The sequence below is a fragment of the Nylanderia fulva genome, unplaced genomic scaffold (genome assembly GCF_048542155.1).
Source record: "Nylanderia fulva isolate GAGA-0341 unplaced genomic scaffold, ASM4854215v1 Scaffold84, whole genome shotgun sequence".
Classification (NCBI taxonomy): domain Eukaryota; kingdom Metazoa; phylum Arthropoda; class Insecta; order Hymenoptera; family Formicidae; genus Nylanderia; species Nylanderia fulva.
This window is the reverse complement of record NW_028190961.1, coordinates 21590-40915: the sequence shown is the minus strand read 5'-3', so window position 1 is coordinate 40915 and position 19326 is coordinate 21590. Positions and strand designations below refer to the sequence as shown.

Genomic DNA, 19326 nt, shown 5'->3' with positions numbered 1-19326 from the left:
AAAAAAAAAATTGCGCCAAGTGAAAGTAGAAACTTGTACCAGTGGAAAATTAAAGTTGCAGACATATATAGAGTCGTATAATGAATCAGTAAAAATTTAAATTTGCAAATGTAGAATCGTACCATAAAAAAACTTATCTTTTAAAAAAAAAGATAAACAAGATGCCAAGTCCATGCGCCATGTAAAAAAGAAATAAAAAAATTTTAGTTAAAAAAACTGGGCGCGCTGCTAAGTTTCAAAATTACAATGCACCTTAAAGTAACATTAATTAATTTAAACACAAAACATATTTTAACTGTAATGAGTTTAAAAGTAACAATTTAATTTTAATATTGTTAGAATATTATTTAGCAGCGCTCCCAGTTTTTTTAACTAAAATTTTTTTATTTCTTTTTTACATGGCGCATGGACTTGGCATCTTGTTTATCTTTTTTTTTAAAAGATAAGTTTTTTTATGGTACGATTCTACATTTGCAAATTTAAATTTTTACTGATTCATTATACGACTCTATATATGTCTGCAACTTTAATTTTCCACTGGTACAAGTTTCTACTTTCACTTGGCGCAATTTTTTTTTTATTTCATTACTTTTGTTACGATTGTACATGAATTTATAATCGATAATTTTTCATACAATTCTATTGTACATGGGTTTGCAATGTAGGATTCTACATAAGTTTGCAATGGATCATTTTTAATACAATTCTACATGAGTTTGCAATGGTTAATTTTGCCTAGGATTCTACATGGGTTTGCAATGATTAATTTTTTATAGGATTCTACATGGGTTTGCAATAGGATAGGATTCTACATGGGTTTGCAATGGATAATTTTTGTTAATGGCGTGCCCTTAACTGGTCGCCTTTTTTTACCTTTTTTTAAAGGTGAGTTTTTAGAGATTATATCATTCATTTTTGTATATTTTTATGAGCGGAATAGAACAATTATTAAACATGTTTATCTAAACTTCTTTGCTTAAAATGATGTGTACAATCATATCCTAGAATCCTGATCATTCCTCCTAAAGCACCCTATTTATATAAATTTACCCATATGTGTGTGTGTGTGTGTGTGTACTAATGTCGAGCATTTTTTATACATTTTCTATTAAATTTAGATAAAAGTTGCAGGATTTCGAAAAAGAAAAAGTTGACACAGACTTTTTCCTAAACGGCGATTTTCAAGGTTATTTAAAGGTCACTTATATTTTCAAAATAGAATTACCTTAATTTTTCTCATATAAATCGATTCCTCGCAATATTTACTATAAAAAGTTGTAAAGGTATAATTTTTACATAATCTTACATAAACTTCGAAATATTACAAATATTTTATTCTATGAAATATTTCAGTTTATGTAAAATTATGTTAACTATCTTTTAAATTATTCACTTTTAGCCATCTTACCCTTACAACCTTTTATAGTGAATATTGCAACAAATTGGTTTATATATATAATATATATATAACATCAGTTATTATTAATTGATGTTTACATTTATTTTTAGACTTACTAGAGCTCTAATGCTCCACATTTTTTGCAAAAACTGTTTATTCTACAGATTTCAAATATGCTTTTAAATGATGATTGAATATTTCCTTTTTTTAATTATTTTTATTATTATTTTTCAATCTCAATCAACTTTTATAACTTTATGCCAGCACGATACAAATACATGTGTCTTTATTTTTTTTATTATTTTCATTATTATTTTTCAATCTCAATCAACTTCTATAACCTTATGCCAGCAGGATACAAATACATGTATGTCTTTATTATTGTATCAACTCTTGTCTTTTCCATGTAACCATGTCTTCATAGTTTGAATTATCCCTTCATCTTCTCAATCTTTCGCAGAGATTTAATTAATTAAATACACTTCACACGAAATAAAGTTTGCTGGAAGATATACAGCAAACGATAACTGTAAAAACATGATTACGTGGAAAGAACAAGAGTTGGTACAGTAAAGGCAAGTAAGTAAGTACATGTAATGTATCGTATTGGCATAACGCTATATCCGCGGAGCAGATAATGTGGCTGTAGAGGTAGTCTGCAGTGCAGCTAATGTGGACGTAGATGTTGATTGAGATAATTGTCTAATATAAAATAGAATTTAAAAATTTAGTTTAAAAAGCTGTTGCATATATAAATAAAGTTTATTTTTTCTAAATTTGGAATATGTTTAATTAATTAATTTTTTAAGTTTATGTTTAATAAATTTTTTAAGTCTGTATTCAATAATTTTATTCATTTGATAAATACATGTATGTCTTTATTTTAATATGTTTAATATAATTAGAAATTCATTATTAATTAGATATGTAAACTATAAATTCATATATAATATTTGAAAATATATGTGAATATTTAAATTTTTATCTTCTCCTTCCTCTCCTTCAATCTCTTTAATATCAATATGTGTATGTGTGTACACGCGCGCACATTTGTACGTATTTATTTAATTATTGGATAGTTGAGAGTACTTAATTGATAAAAAATTATGACAATAATAATCCTTGTTTTTTTTTCTTATTATTTACTCAGATTTTTTTGTCTATCTTATAAGATAAACACTTTAGAGATTGAATATTTCAAGTAAACTAATTGTAAGTAAATTTCACATTAATGCATATAGATGTTTAATCATGAATGTACTGAATAAGTACACAAGACGAACAGTGAGTGAGTGAGTGAGAATGAGAGAGTGTGTGTGTGTGTGCGTGTGTGTGTGAGAAAGAGAGAGAGAGAGAGAGAGAGAGAGAGAGTTAGCCAACATAACCCCGCACGCTGCCGATCATGAATGTACTAAATAAGTGCACAAGACGAACAGTGAGTGAGTGAGTGAGAATGAGAGAGTGTGTGTGTGCGTGCGTGTGTGTGTAAGAGAGAGAGAGAGAGAGAGAGAGAGACAGAGAGAGAGAGAGAGAGAGAGAGAGAGAGAGAAGAGAGAGAGAGAGAGAGAGACAGAGAGAGAGAGAGAGAGAGAGAGAGAGAGAGAGAGAGAGAGAGAGCGAGAGAGCGAGAGAGAGAGAGAGAGAGAGAGAGAGAGAGAGAGAGAGAGAGAGAGAGAGAGTTAGCCAACATAACCCCGCACGCTGCCGATATGGCGGAGCGCCACTATCGCCATCTGTTGTAAAACGTGCGAGATGGACAAAATTACCACTACATGCATCTTGCATGTGTTGTGTACGTGTGATATATGTGTGCGCATGTGTTGTATACGTGTGAATACGTGTAGCACGATACTACTATGTATGCGTGGTCGATGATGATAATGATGATGATAATGATGATAATGATGATGATAATGATGACGGGGACGTTTCTTAATAGAAATTTTTCATATTTCGACTTTGCATTTATATATCTCTGCTTACAAATCACGTAGAGCAGAAATAAAGACACTTTTATTATATAATTCGAACTCAATCTATCGATTAAGTCTAGTATAAACTCGATTGCTTCAGCCATTATTGAGGATTCGAAATATTATAAAGACTCAAATGTCCGACTCGCGTTAAGATACACGGTGTCTCCGCTACGCCCTTAACTGGTCGCGAGACACTACCGTGTCTCTTGATATATAAAATCTAATATATATATATAATCTAATATAAATTTCCATATATAAATCCAATAATGAACTTTAGTAATTGGTTAGTCTATGTACGAATCTCTTACTTTGCACAAACTTTCATTTATTTCTAACTTTTTAACAAACAACAAAACGTAATTGTTGAAACATTCTGAACGTTATTCAGAGTCAATCATGATTCTAACAACATATATATACATATATTATTATGATTATTCAAAATAAAAGGTTTCATATATATACATATGTATATATATATGTATATACAAACATATATGTATATACATACACTTGTGTGCATGAGTGTAAATATACAATATGTAAACAATATCGATTGTTATTGGAGCTGGCTCCAATAATTCTGACTTTGACAATCTTGATCTTAAAACGTTCTCAAGATGTCATGGCTTTGAGTAACATTTGAAAAACTTTAGCCGCAACATATTTGCTTAAATTATTTACAATATATAAAAATCCCTAAAGTAAAATTCTAGATTATCAATGAAATATTGGATATAACTTACGGAGATATATTAATGCGTATATATATTGTATATAGACATCAAAGATAAACAATTTATCTATATATAGGACCCAGACAGCAGACAGCATACAATATTTATGATAAAGATTCATAAATATTTATATTTTTTCAAATATTATAAATACTTTAAAAATATTTTATAAAAATTTTTATTTAACATATTATTAAAACGTAGATTAAATTAATTAAATATTTCATATAATATTTATGGTATGTAAAGATAAATATTTATAGTAATAATTATGTAAATATTTTTTAACTAAATTGTTAGTTCTTTCATTTACTGCTATGTGACGTATCTTCTTCGTATTTGCTATATTAGTCGTGAGAATTATATAAGGCTGGCAAAAACAGAAATTAATAAAATGTCATGAAATTATTTATATTTTTGAGCTACATTTTGCAACAGAATGTCTTTTAATGAATAAATTTACGTATATATAGATATATATGTAAATTTATTTGTTAAACTACTTTGTTACCTAATAAGTATATTCAGTGTATATTATAATTGTATATTCTATTTTAAAATAAATGTCTAATAAAATGTATAGTAAAATGTCTAATAAGTTATACTACTATAAACATTTTTTACACATTTTTAACTTTTTATATGGCTAATAGAGTTTGAAAAACACAAAAACATCTAATCAACCAAATTTTAGATTAGACTATATCAACCGATCGTTTTGATTAAGAAATCGTTGACTGTCTTTATAACTCATAATTTCTTACTGAATATTTATTATAAAGAAAATATAAATTTAAAAAAATCTATATCATAATATGATTTAATAAATATATTTATAATATTTACTATAATAATTATCGTAAATATTTTCTGATATTTATAATAAATTTATAATAAATATTTATGATCTATTAAATCTAAGACTCCAAAAATATTTATAAAATATTTATGATAAATGTTTATAAAATATTAAAATGATTATTATAAATATTCTTTAAATATTTTATAAATGCTATCTGGGGATGTTTAAATGTTTTTTAAATAAAAATGAATGTATGGACATTTTTTCATGAATAAACTTTTTATCACAATAATTATAACAATAAAAAATAATTATAATAAAAAAATTTAATTAAATATTTTTGGGTTTTAACATAAAATCAATATAGATCTCCGTTTTGTTTCTATATGTACTTTAATCGTAGAAAAGCATTTATTATTCTATTCAACCAATAAAAAAGCGTGCACAAAAATAAATGTTTTGTCGATAAAACAGGTCGGTTTCAAGATTACCTTAAGGGGATCCTAAACATTCTTGAGAAGTCAAATGTTTTTTTCCTTTCTTATCGACAAAATATGAGGTCAGATAAACTATAAATCTATTTATTGGCTATACCGATTGTTTTTTTATCTGAAATTAGAACGCTTCCTTCTTTGTTAATATTAATACTTTAATTTGTACAGGGGGGGGGGGATTTATCAATCTGTATAGTTTTATATATCTTGGTTACAGAATTGTGAATGCTTAGAATTTATAATTCTGTAATCAAAGATATATGAGACTTTACAGATTGATAAATCTTTCCCGCCCCCCTGTACAAATTAAAGTATTAATATTAACAAAGGAGAAAGCGTTCTAATTTCCCCTTAAAGAGGTCCTAAACTCTCTGTTTTATCGACCGAGCAATTATTTCTTTTTAGATTGGTTATTCTTTTTATTGACAGTTTGTAAGTATAAAATCAGTCTCAAATAGAAAATGCTTGAATGAATATAAATAATGAACTTTTATAGATAATATCTAAAAGTTCATTTATATTCATTCAAGCAGTTTCGTGCATATATGTACGTCATATATGTACGTCATACATATATGACGTACATATATGCACGGAAGTTTATTATACGATAATCGTTCTTATTAGGCTTTTAAATTTATATCTAAAAGTTTATTTATATTTATTCAAGCATTTTCTATTTGAAACTGATCTTATTTTATATGTACAAGCTGCCAATATTGTGTATACGTGCATGGCGTTTAGGATCCCCTTAAATACGAAATAATTTCGCATGGTGTCGTCGCGTAGTAGCAAGATAAAAGGAACATGTATGTAACAATATTATATTACAAAAACATTTTATTACAGTATTATTGTAAAGTTGTAAAATAACGTATTATCAATGAAATATTGGATATAACTTACGAAGATATATTAATACAGTTTTATAATAAAATTTATCAAATCTTACTGAAGGTCATGACCTTGACAATATATGAGATTATAGTATAATTATATTTTATTATAGAAATATATTGCTCCCCTAATTGATAAATTTATCCCCTGTTATAGCCAATACTTTTTGTGTGTGTTTTAAGTTAAGTAAATTTTTTCTCATTAGAAAAAGAAATCTATATACTCCGTTTAACGGAGAAAATGTGCATCGATCTGTGCCTTAAGTATTGCAAACTGACGTCATTAAACGTCAAAACGACGTCATTTTGACGTTTAATAAATTTTTGACCGATGTACATTATCTTATTAAACGGATTATAATATGTATCATTATACACGCACGTACGCGAATTCGCCCTATCCCAAGTAGCAAACTGACATCATTAAATGTCACAATGACGTCATTTTGGTGTCTAATGACGTCGTTCGACGTCAAAATGCGTATGCTTGCTACTTGGGACGTTCTAATGATTGACTATTTTGCTCTGACTAATGCGTTTCTTTCGCGCAGGTCTTCATGCTTAAAGTTATTCTGGCTTTTCGCGTCGTGCTGCCGCGCTGTCATGCGAAAGCACGCGATACTTTAGCAAGAAAATCTCTGTCGCCAGGGTCACAGCCAGGATCTCGACGTGGGAGTCGTACCAGCAGTGGGAACGCTTCGGGTGCTTCGATGAAATCCAACAAATCGCCAAATCATATGAACAACGTCACCGATCCTGTTTCGGAGAACGTCACCGTCGAGATCGACGTAAAGGCATAAATAAATCGTCTTTCCGCTGCAACAAATGGTCCGATCAACATTCCCGTTTATCACTATAATCTTGTATAGCTAACATACACGGCGCTACATAAAAGGTCGTTACCTCCATCTATATATCTTCGATACATCCACGAATAATTGGTTTGTTGCTCTAGACTTTGTTAAATAATTGAAAGATGAAAATTTTGTATTCGCTAATTTAATAATATTCATCGAGAAATACTTTACTTAAATAATAATTAAATAAATCGCGACACTGACAATTTCAAGCGTCGAAGTCTAGATAAGGTTGAGGCATAATAAGTTATTAATAACTCGTAAATTATATATATATATATATATATATATATATTTTATTGCGCTGTAATTTTATTGTTCTTTAATAACAGTAAAACAATTATTTACGTTAATTACGAAAAATTCTTTAAATGTCTTTTTTGACAATTGATATTTTCATATTTAATGAATAATAAATTAACAAAATAATTTTGGATTAATTTTTTGCATTATCTTGATAGATATTATATGAAGAAATCATATTTAGAGAAAAAACAGCGCATAAAATGATGTAAATTATCAGTAATACATATTATTCGAACGCCTATATTATGCTATTTTAATGAGAAAAACTATATATCTTAATAGATTAAATTGAATAATAAACAGTGATAAGGGCATTCAAGTTCGAATTAATTATTAATATTATTAAAATTATTGATCTATATAAATAAAATATTAAAATAAGTCGCTTTATAAGTATGTGCCAAACATCAAGTAACAATTATATTACTGTTAGTTATAATTTCCCACTCAACAATGTAAATGTAATGTAACACACGTGTTATATTACATTTACATTGTTGAATGGGAAATTTTAACTAAACAGTAATATAATTGTTACTTGGTGTTTGCTGGGATGTATATATTTTAATGTGCATTTACAGAAGAATTATTTACATTCCGCTTGTATTATATGATTCAATGAGTCTTCAAAATAAGATTTTTCAGAAACGAAATATATATATATCATGGACGTAGAAAGTGTCTGGACGAAGCCTTTGGCAGGGGGGTTGAAGCCTAAGGGGTGAAGAGAATGAAGACTAATTCCACGAATTCAACAACCAAGATGGCAGCTGGTAAAGACTAATGTCACGGTTCACGGTTATTTTCACGTTATTTTTCACGTTTTTGCGTAATAACACAATATATTACGCAACAACACAATAAACTATAATTACACCGATTCACACACTAAACTATTTTAGATGCATTGTCACGAAAAAAACGTTAAAATAACGTCGCGTTCCGTGAAATTAGAAGAGTCAACATATATTCATGTGTACAATCAAGATGGCTGCCACAGGTTTCCTTCTCACCCCTCAGGCTTCAAACCCCTCGTCTAAAAGGGGTACTTTACGCTCCGTCCAGATACTTCCTACGTCTATGATTTATATATATATATATATATATATATATATATATATATACACACCCAGCAAACACCGATATATAATTGTTACATTGCTATAATAAAACGGAATATATCAGGTAATATAACGTGCACGTTACATGTAACATCCATGTTAGTTGTAATTTCCCATTCATAGATGTAGCATTTTAATATAACATATATTACATTGTAGTTATATTGTAATTATATACCAAATAGCACATTAATGTATTGATAAGTCAATGCTATCTTGGGATATAATGACAATATAACTACAATGTAATATATGTAATATTAAAAATGTTACATCTATGAGTGGGAAATTACAACTAACATATACGTTACATGTAACATGCTTGAGTATATAACATTTATATACTGTGTTTGCTGGGTATATATATCCCAGCAAACACGATATATAAATGTTATATACATGTAAGTATTCAAGCATGTTACATGTAACGTATATGTTAGTTGTAATTTCCCACTCATAGATGTAACATTTTTAATATTACATATATTACATTGTAGTTATATTGTCATTACATCCCAAGATAGCACTGAGTTATCAATACATCAATGTGCTATTTGGTATATAATTGCAATATAACTACAATGTAATATATGTTATATTAAAAATGTTACATCTGAGTGGGAAATTACAACTAACATGGATGTTACATGTAACGTACACGTTATATTACCTGTTATATTCCGTTTTATTATAGCAATGTAACAATTATATATCGGTGTTTGCTGGGATATAAATCAACAAAAATATTTATACATATATATATTTCTGTTGACATAATCAAAATTAACACACATACACGCGCCAAAGATTGTTTGGTAATCAACTCTGATATGTAAGTAGAGACCTCTCGTATTAAGTCAAAGAAAGTCTTTTACCATTTCGCAATGATTAATTTTTGATAAATAAATCGATCATCTCGCATGGTAAGAAGAGACAATTACGCGATTGTGCAATATATACATAACTAAATGCTTCATTATTAATCCTAATGCTTCATTGCGCGCTCAACAACCACATAATTAATACACTAATCTATTTGCGCGGATTGGCCGATTTTTTTCACATTCTCATTAATGATTGCGAAAATCACAAAATGGTAAAAGACTTTTTTGCTCAGTTTATTGCCCTGTCTGCTCACGAGCGTTGGCATAATTTTTATTACTCTATATATATGTGTGTATTTTTATTACTCTATAAATGTGTATGTATATTTCGTTTTTAAAAATCTTTATTTTGAAGAGTCATTGAATAGTAGTACAAGTAAATGTGATTTCTTCTGCAAATGCGCGTCAAAAATGTAGAAAAAATACTTTCATATGTTTTGTTTTGAAAAAATAAATTTTATTAATATATGTATAAAATGTTATTTGTGTAGTTATGAAAATAATAAGAAACTGATTTTGAAATTCGATACATACATTCAATATATTTGAGTTGGAAAGTATTCTATACTCCATTCAACGAGAGAACGTGCACAAACGAACAAAATAGAAAGAGATACCAGTGATTCAATGCTTCGGGAGCCTGGTGCCATTTATTATAGACATACTTGACAAGTTAAATAAACAGTGAAAGACGAAAACTTGCCCGAATTGGAAATGGATGAAATTTTTGTCCAATCCAATACACGTTCTCTTGTTGAACAGCGTATAGAAGGTTCAAAGTAGAGAGAGAAAGAGGGAGAATATTTGAAAAAACATTATTAATAAAATAGTTATCACAATGCATTAATATTACTTAAAATTGAAAACAGATGGAAAATGTCATATCAATTTGTATTGGACGATGTAACTTTATTACTTATTCATCTATTAATGTACATAGTTTTTTCATTGATTTGCTTTGTGCTATTTTAATTTTCAATCAAAGTGCGCCAATGTGTGTGTGTGTAAAGTGTGAATGTGTAACATATTTCTCGGACCAAGCGGTTTTAGCACCGCAATTGATTATTCTGTTTAACGAGGATTATATTAGTAATTACATATATATATATATATATATATATAATATATATATAATTAGTACCCCATCTGTACATTAAGAAGATACAGTACTCGCTTGCGGAATAATCCATGAAAAGTCCAATAGGGAGAAAAAAATCTATACTAATATAAAGAAAATTATTTCATGGAAAATAGCAACTGCGATTGTAAATTATTGATCCATACAGCAATTAATATTAATAGAATTATAAACACAAAATTGATACGATAGCTTCTTTGTTTAATGCTGATTAGATTCATATATACAGTATAAATTATATTAATTAATTATATTAATTATATTAAATTCAATAGAAACAAGGACAATTATTTTCAATGTCAAAGCAATGATCGAGATGATCAAACGCGCAAGCCTTTTCTCTGAAAGTTTTCTCGATATAATGTTGCACCATCGATAGATAAACGCGGAAAGACGATAATCGTGGGATATTAATGTTTAATCCTTTATATCGAAAGCGATGCTACGAACTTGATTCGCTATAAGCCAATGGAAAGGGACCAGAGGAGAGTATTTCAAGTGACATTTCTCTTTCGAAAGTACGAAATTAAAAGCGAGGACCGTTGCCAGATGTATTTAGATGCTATGTGGTGATAATTAAACTTAAGATTATATATAAGAAAGTTTAGACATCCTCCCCTCGATTATCCATAATGCTATACAGAGTACGCAGTCGCTAAAGTGCTAAACTAATAAATAAATCACGTTTATTTGATTCTCTTGAGGTTATAGAGGCGCTTTTTTAAGGAGCGTTCTCGAATCTTTTACAATATTACTTTAACTTTCTTATAACCTGACCATAAAGCACAAACTTTACCTTACAATTATAATTTCTTTAACTGCTTCTCCTTCTTTCACAAATTCTTTTCTAAAAACCTCTTATGAGACATATGAGATATTTAGGATCGAGTCAGATTCGAACCTGGGACCTTTCTCGCCTAGCAAGCCCGTGACTTTCCACGCGAGGCTACATGTCACCTTTGCTAAACTAATAGAGTTATGTTTTATCATTGGCTCCGCGCCATTTTCGCAATGCATTATAGATTTTGAAGGGAAATGTATATAAGCTGAAAGAACGTTTTAATCTTCTTATATATAACCTTATTTAAACAAATATAATAAATATTAAGCCACAATCGTAATATTGAATAATAACCGCGTTAATTATGTACGCATGTAATCAGAGTGCGCGAGTACATTTTTTCAAACAATTCTCATTTAAAGAAGATAAGCTTTGACAAATTTTTTTCTTAGAAGTATATTAAAAGCTTCTTTTTTGTTTATTTTTTTTAAATTTATTATATTTTTATTATAATATTTTTATTTAAATGTTAACAAAGGAAACAGAACACGAAAATTTGAAATATTCTCTTTTTTATTTTAAATATATATATGTATATAATGTAGAGAAAACTTAAAGAAATTACCCAAGATTAAGGAAACTAAAAAAGCTTGAGAAACTTAAATTTTAGATATTTATGTGAATAAACTTTTTTCTTTTCTTCGGAGACTTGATCATTGATATATTTTGCAATGCCTGTAATAAAAAAGAACACAAAAAGCGTTATATACATTTATGTTGAATTAAATGAGCGATGATGTGATGTGAAGAAAAATGATAACACGATTATAATATAATATATTTTTATTTCATGTATTATTAGAATAATTTTTCTTTACTACATTTAGAAATACTCACGCTATGAAATTATACAATATCTTCGGTGCAATTCTTACCGAGTTAATATATTAATTTCGAAAATAGTTAAATACGCGATTAGATTTAGAGTTCGATGCTCATGTGTGTGATACAGATGACATTGAAAATAAATTCAGCTTATTAAACATGTAAACGTATGTCGAATTTAACGCTGACAACGTCGGTAATGATTACTATAATAACGCAAAACTATGTATCAGACCGAAATTCATAGTTTTTCATCATTAATAATAAAGTAAAAAATAAGATAAAATTAAGTAATAGAAGAATTTTTGAGGGATTGACGGATATTGAAAGATATGATTCTTTAAAAAGTAGCGGCATAAATTTAATTTGTAGTAATCTCTTAAGAATATGCACACATATATCTCACACAAAGTCTTAAGATATATATTTTAAGATTGTAGAAATATTGCTAACAGCTATGAGAGTGTTAGCTCTTCTATCACCATTTTTCTCTTTTAATTACTTTTTTTATCTTTATGACACATTTGATTTCTATGATTTTATGTTTACAACATATCACTAAATATGCTTTTTACATTACTTTATTAAAAATAATAATACGTACATCATACACGTACAATGTACGATAAATATTGCACATGCATTTATCATGTTCAAGAGAAACATACTTGATTTCTGACCAGATATCTGACACGTTGTATAAAAAAAATTCCGTTTTTAGATAGACCAAAAACATTACGATTGTATACACAATTATATATACAAGTTTGGACACGCAATTTTATACGAATATTTTATTAATCGCACAAGATATCGAAAACTTGCAATGTAATAAAATCCGTAAGAATACATAAACGACGGTAGTCCAATATAATTATATTTCAGTAATTTAGTGCCTGCGCTGTCGTATTTATAGTAATGTTAATAAATTGAAATTTATCAATTGAGTATTATACAGGGTGTTATAAAAGTACCGGAACAGCAGAATAACTCGAAAAATATGAGTCCTAAAAAAATACTAAGTACTGGGTTTTTATGATTTTTTCCTGGCTAAGGTCATTGTCAGATAGCCAGGAAAAAATCATAAAAACCCACTACTTAACATTTTTTCTAGGACACATATTTTTTGAGTTATTCTGCTGTTCCGGTACTTTTATAACACCCTGTATGTACTCATAATAAATAATAAGTATATATGCACACGCACACATATATATGTATATATATATATATATATATATATATATATATATATATATATATAAAAGTTACATTGTATTGAACATGCGTATGTATGCATATATATGTACACATATACTCAAATTGCAAAATGATCTATAAAATATATTAATAGATACATATGTATGTGTGAAAACAAATATTAAGGAAATTCTAAACAAAAAAATTAATTAAAATTTTTTTTATTTTTAACATAAAATTAGTAGGTTCCGGCTTTGTTTCTATATATATGTACTTTAATCGTGGAAAAGGATTTATTATTCTATGCAACCAATAACAAGAAAAGCGTACAGAAAAATGAGCATTTTATCGGTAAAACAGGCCGTAGTTTAGGATCCCTTTAATACAAGCTTAGCACTATTTATACTATTTGTATAGATTATTTCTCTAACGTCTAGCTACTGTCTCCGTATTCTGTGATCCGTATGCAATACATAGCTGTGATTATTCTCGCAAGCATATTTTAATGGTTATTCTTATTGTTAATTACTGTCACTATTATACTGTCGCATTATTATTATTATTATTATTATTATTTTATTATTATTATTTTATTATTATTATTTTATTATTATTATTTTATTATTATTATTATTATTATTATCATCAACATTGTCATCATTATAATTGCTATCGCTATTATAATTACTCCCCAAATAGCAAACTGACGTCATTAAACATAAAAATTACGTCATTTGACGTCAAAATGACGCACATTTGCTACTTGGGTCACGAGGAGCACAGAAATAAACTCGCTTAATATATTATTACTCCACACTTAACTGTTTGTGTTTAAAGAACTTGGCCCATTTTTAGATTATTTATTGTTAGATCATTCACAGAACTATATATATTTCGAATTTGAAGACTTATAATATATTAATTTGTGATATATATATATATATATATATACATACTTACGATTTTTCTATCTATTTGCAAAACATTTCTAATTATTAAGTTCTTTTTTATTTGGTAATTAAAAATGATACTTGAGAGAAACTTTCGAAAATCATCTTTACTTTAAAAAAAAAAGTTGCAAATTAATTTGTTGCAGATATATTGAATACTAAAATAATAAAATCGATATTTTTCTGTCAATGATCAACAATTAAGGCGTAAGATTTCGAAAAAAAATATTTGATGATATATTTATCGTTGATAAAGATGTTATCTTCAAAATGAAGAATTTGTTCTAAAAATGATCATTCCTACTGATTAATAGGATATCAATTGCATCATTCTAATCGTTCACGATTGATCACAAAACTCTGATATGTGGAAATTATGAATGGCAACTTCAAAATCTCAGGTATTTTAATCACATTTAGCATATACAGAGTCTTTAATCCATTTGCCTGATAAAAAAAGCTGGCGCAGCAGCATTTGTATACTGCCTTCCATTGCAAGATTATTCAGATGTATATCATCAGATTGTAATGCTAAGAGCAAAATATTGAATAGAGAAAACAGTTTTAAGTCACGTAATGGAAGATAAAAAATATTAACAGAGATTACTCAATTCTATGTATATTCGATGATGATGAGAATTTCGATAGCTTTCCGATATTAACCGAAAAATAATTTACATAAATAGCTTTTTAAAAATATCAAATAAGCAAAATGGAGAGCATGGTAATGGCTAAAGATGAGCGACATCTAATATACATAACTGATAGTAAACTAATATCTGATAGTAATCAGCATTATTCAATCTTTCTTGACCAGAATACAATAAACATATTAATAAGGTATAGGTATTATAATAAATATAGGCATATACAATAATAAATAGGTATACATATATAGACATATATTAATAAAACATATATATAATATCATATAAAGGTTATATATTAATATTAATATGCTACATTATAAAAGAATATGTAATGCTAAACTATAGCAATTTTAAAAAAATATTTCTACCCAGCAAACACCGATATATAATTGTTACATTGCTATAATAAAACGGAATATAACAGGTAATATAACGTGTACGTTACATGTAACATCCATGTTAGTTGTAATTTCCCACTCATAGATGTAACATTTTAATATAACATATATTACATTGTAGTTATATTGTAATTATATACTAAATAGCACATTGATGTATTGATAAGTCAGTGCTATCTTGGGATATAATGACAATATAATTATTATTGGGATATAATTACAATGTAATATATGTAATATTAAAAATGTTACATCTATGAGTGGGAAATTACAACTAACATATACGTTACATGTAACATGCTTGAGTATATAACATTTATATACTGTGTTTGCTGGGTATATGAAAAAATGGCGGTCACTTATGTGAAGCTTATTTGATATATAGGATGTACCAAATATCTGAATGCCAATATCTGGATAACTTCTGAATTTGTCGACTTAGGTTGACTTTTATAAAAAAATCAATAAATTAATAAAATAACTTTTAACAGAAGTTTGAGTGTGTCTAAACTATTTTTTTTTATTAATTTTATTAATGCTTTTAGTATTCTCTCTAAAAATTGACGAATAGTGATTATATATATATATATATATATATATATATATATAGATGGCCCAAAATGAGCTAAGTTCTTTGTCACTTTGGCATATATCGTAGGATTCAATCTTAGTGGAGTCGCATATTTGGGGCGAAGAAAAAATACTATTATTATTATTTTTAATATAGATGCATATGCAATGAAACGAAAGCATCAGGGATGATGCATGGCATGTGTGTATGTACGTATATACAAGGTGTAATTAAACAAAGATATATATACAAAGCACACCATCTGGTGCAGGACAACAAACTAAATCGCAAAGTTCTGAGCCATTTTTTAATCTGAGCTTTATTTTTGACCTTATAAATTATTAAAGTTTGCCAATTAGCGCGTGGCTACAACGGAAAACAACGTATAGGCACTGCTTTAGTAGACCTTAGTACGCCTACTATAAGGCGGCGTCTACTATAGCGCGCTAATTGGCAAACTTTAACAATTTATAGCGTCAAAAATAAAGCTCAGATTAAAAAACTGCTCAGGATTTTTCGATTTAGTCTATCGTCCTACACCTGATAGTAGTGTACTTCGTATACCTTTGCTTAGTTACACGCTGTATACTTGATGATATTAAATTTAATGCACAAGAAATATTATGTAATTATAATAAAATAGACATAAAACATATTAATCGACGTCGTCGGAACGATTCAAAAACAAAATTCGGGGAAAATTTCTGTTCCAGAATCGTGCGATTGCAAGCGATAATAAGTATTATATAGTATAAATTATCTTTAAAATAGGTCTAAGAATTTTGTGTATAAGCGTTACAGCAGAGAGCAATTCCCCTCCCCCTCCCAAGATCAATCACGTAATGATCAGTATAAAATAGATCTAGATAGATCATGGTCCCCATTGGCAGGATAGCGAGCGAATCCTCCTTTCTTCTTATAAACTTTAGAAAATATAATTATATCTACATATATAGTTGAAAGCTTTTCGACGATACGGAACTGTATATCCAAATATATCTATGAGCTGTGCACAAATCTTTTTCTCCGCTCTCAAACAAAAAAGAAAAAAGAAAAAAAGGAAAAGCAGGAACAAACAGAGTGCCTATTCTCTCTTTATTACTCAAAGATGCTCACTCATACACTTTAGTGTATAATAAGTATATCTCTATAACTCTACAAAATCACTAATTCTATGAGTAAGAATTAAGTCATGTGTTTCGCACATTATGATTATTTCTCAGTAAAGAAAGTTTTCTCATTGTCAGTAAAAATAAACAACGCCAATAAAAAATAACATTTTCGAAAGTGCTGGTGCTTTGTAATATTGAATCTTACAAACATATTTAAGTATGTATTGTATATATATATATATATATATATATATATATATATATATATAATCTTCTTCATTGTTCGATGTCATTGTTTATTTATTATAAGTCGATAATAAGCGTAGATAAATAATTATATGTATAATTAAACTTTCTCTTATTAGAATTAATTTCATTTTATACACACTGATTCGATTTCAAATGTGTATATTATTGTATAATTAGCTTCAATCTTAATTATACTCTTGAATATGTATATATATATATATATATATATATATATATATATATAATATAATATAATTATCCACTAAACAATTCGTAAATGTGAGATTGTACCTTTAACAGTTGTACGCATCTCAAAAGTGTTTGCATTGCGCATGATCGCGTGCCAAACCAATCCACTATATTATCAATCGACAAATCGACCAAAACTCAATGATGATAAATTAGGATGCTCGATTTCCTTAATATTGTATTGAGGAATAGATAATAGAGCGAATTATGAGAAATGATGTTGTGATCCAAATATGGGGAAGTGTTTGGATCACTCCTCGTTCCCAAAGAATATTCAATAGAAAAATTTCAGCAAAATTACAAAATGTCATGTCTATGCAAGTAATCTACAATTGTTCATTGACCAATATATGTGTATATATACCCAAGTAATAAATTGACGTCATTAAACGTCAAAATGACGTACGCTTGCTACCTAGGTATATACACACAATAAAAGAAAAGTTATTAATAATATAAAGAAGTTATTGCGATAATAGAAAAGATAAATTAGCGATATTCTATAACATGTCTACAGAATTTCTGATGAACGAGATTTTTCTATTCATCGGTTCACTTTGATCGATTAATTTCGATATTTTCACAAGTGTCCCAATTGTCGTAGAAGCGCATAAGAGTACTATATTGTCCCGAAATTAGGCAGTAAAATGACGATTATATTACCGTCAATAAAGTAAACGATTTTGCATAAGGAAAGACAAAGCATATATAAATGATGATCATTTCAATGATATAACATGTGAAGCAGAATCGACGGTACTTTTTGATAATCTTGAAAAATAATTAATGCTCCTACAAATTTACGAACTTTTGCGAGTCTTCTATCATCACTTCAGCACTGATACTATAATATTGTACTTCTATATACTTACACACAGATGAACACATTAATTACTGTATAATAATGTAAGTCAACGAAATAAGTGCTTTTTTCTTACCTATATATAACGATAAGATTTATAATCTGAGCGTTAACATTGCTTGCTCTTGAAAGACTATGCGGTATGTATATATATATATATATATATATATATATATATATATATATATATATATATATATATTAATATTCTATTATTATAAGCTTTTGAGAATCGCGCTAAAATTTATTGTATATTATATGTATATTCTTCAACTTTATGCTTGCATTTATATATTATATTGTTCACGAGTATTTCTGTCTGCCTTCTTTTATCGTTGTTGATGATAGTTGCATACATGACTCACGACACATTGTGATTATAGTATTTTTTAACAAAAGTATATTTAAAATGACAAAAAAGATTATATATATATATATATATATATATATATATATATATATATATATATATATATATAATCTACTCTGTCCATCCAAAATATTTCTGCTGTTACTTATTTAAGTGAAATCTTGTATGTACACATAATTTGGGCATCTAGAATATCTTCATTAAGTTTTGATAATATCTGAAAAATAAACGAAGGAAAAGATTATTTGTCAAAAGGAAAAAATATTATAATAAACAAAAATTTTCTCAAGATGATATTTTTTGAGACTTCAATATATAAGGTCATCGATCATTTTGTTTTATATGATAAATTACAATTTTTATTATCGCATTGTAATTAATAACTGAGATCAAGATCAATTTAATGATCCATATCTATAATATGACTTTTTTTATA

At 27.8% G+C, this 19326-nt stretch overlaps 1 protein-coding gene across 4 annotated transcripts in view; it reads left to right on the top strand.

The window, feature by feature from the left end:
• jus (EB domain-containing julius seizure protein) overlaps nucleotides 1-19184 on the top strand; it is a 66205-nt gene extending 47021 nt beyond the window's left edge. The window contains exon 7 of one of the 4 annotated variants that reach the window (XR_014926336.1): nucleotides 6956-7016. Coding sequence is in view for 3 of the 4 variants with exons in the window: in XM_085489456.1 (XP_085345582.1) it covers nucleotides 6956-7107 (152 nt within the window). In the remaining variant the exon portion in view is untranslated. The other 3 variants (XM_085489456.1, XM_085489458.1, XM_085489460.1) reach the window with 3 other exon arrangements.
• The last annotated feature ends 142 nt before the right edge of the window (nucleotides 19185-19326 follow it).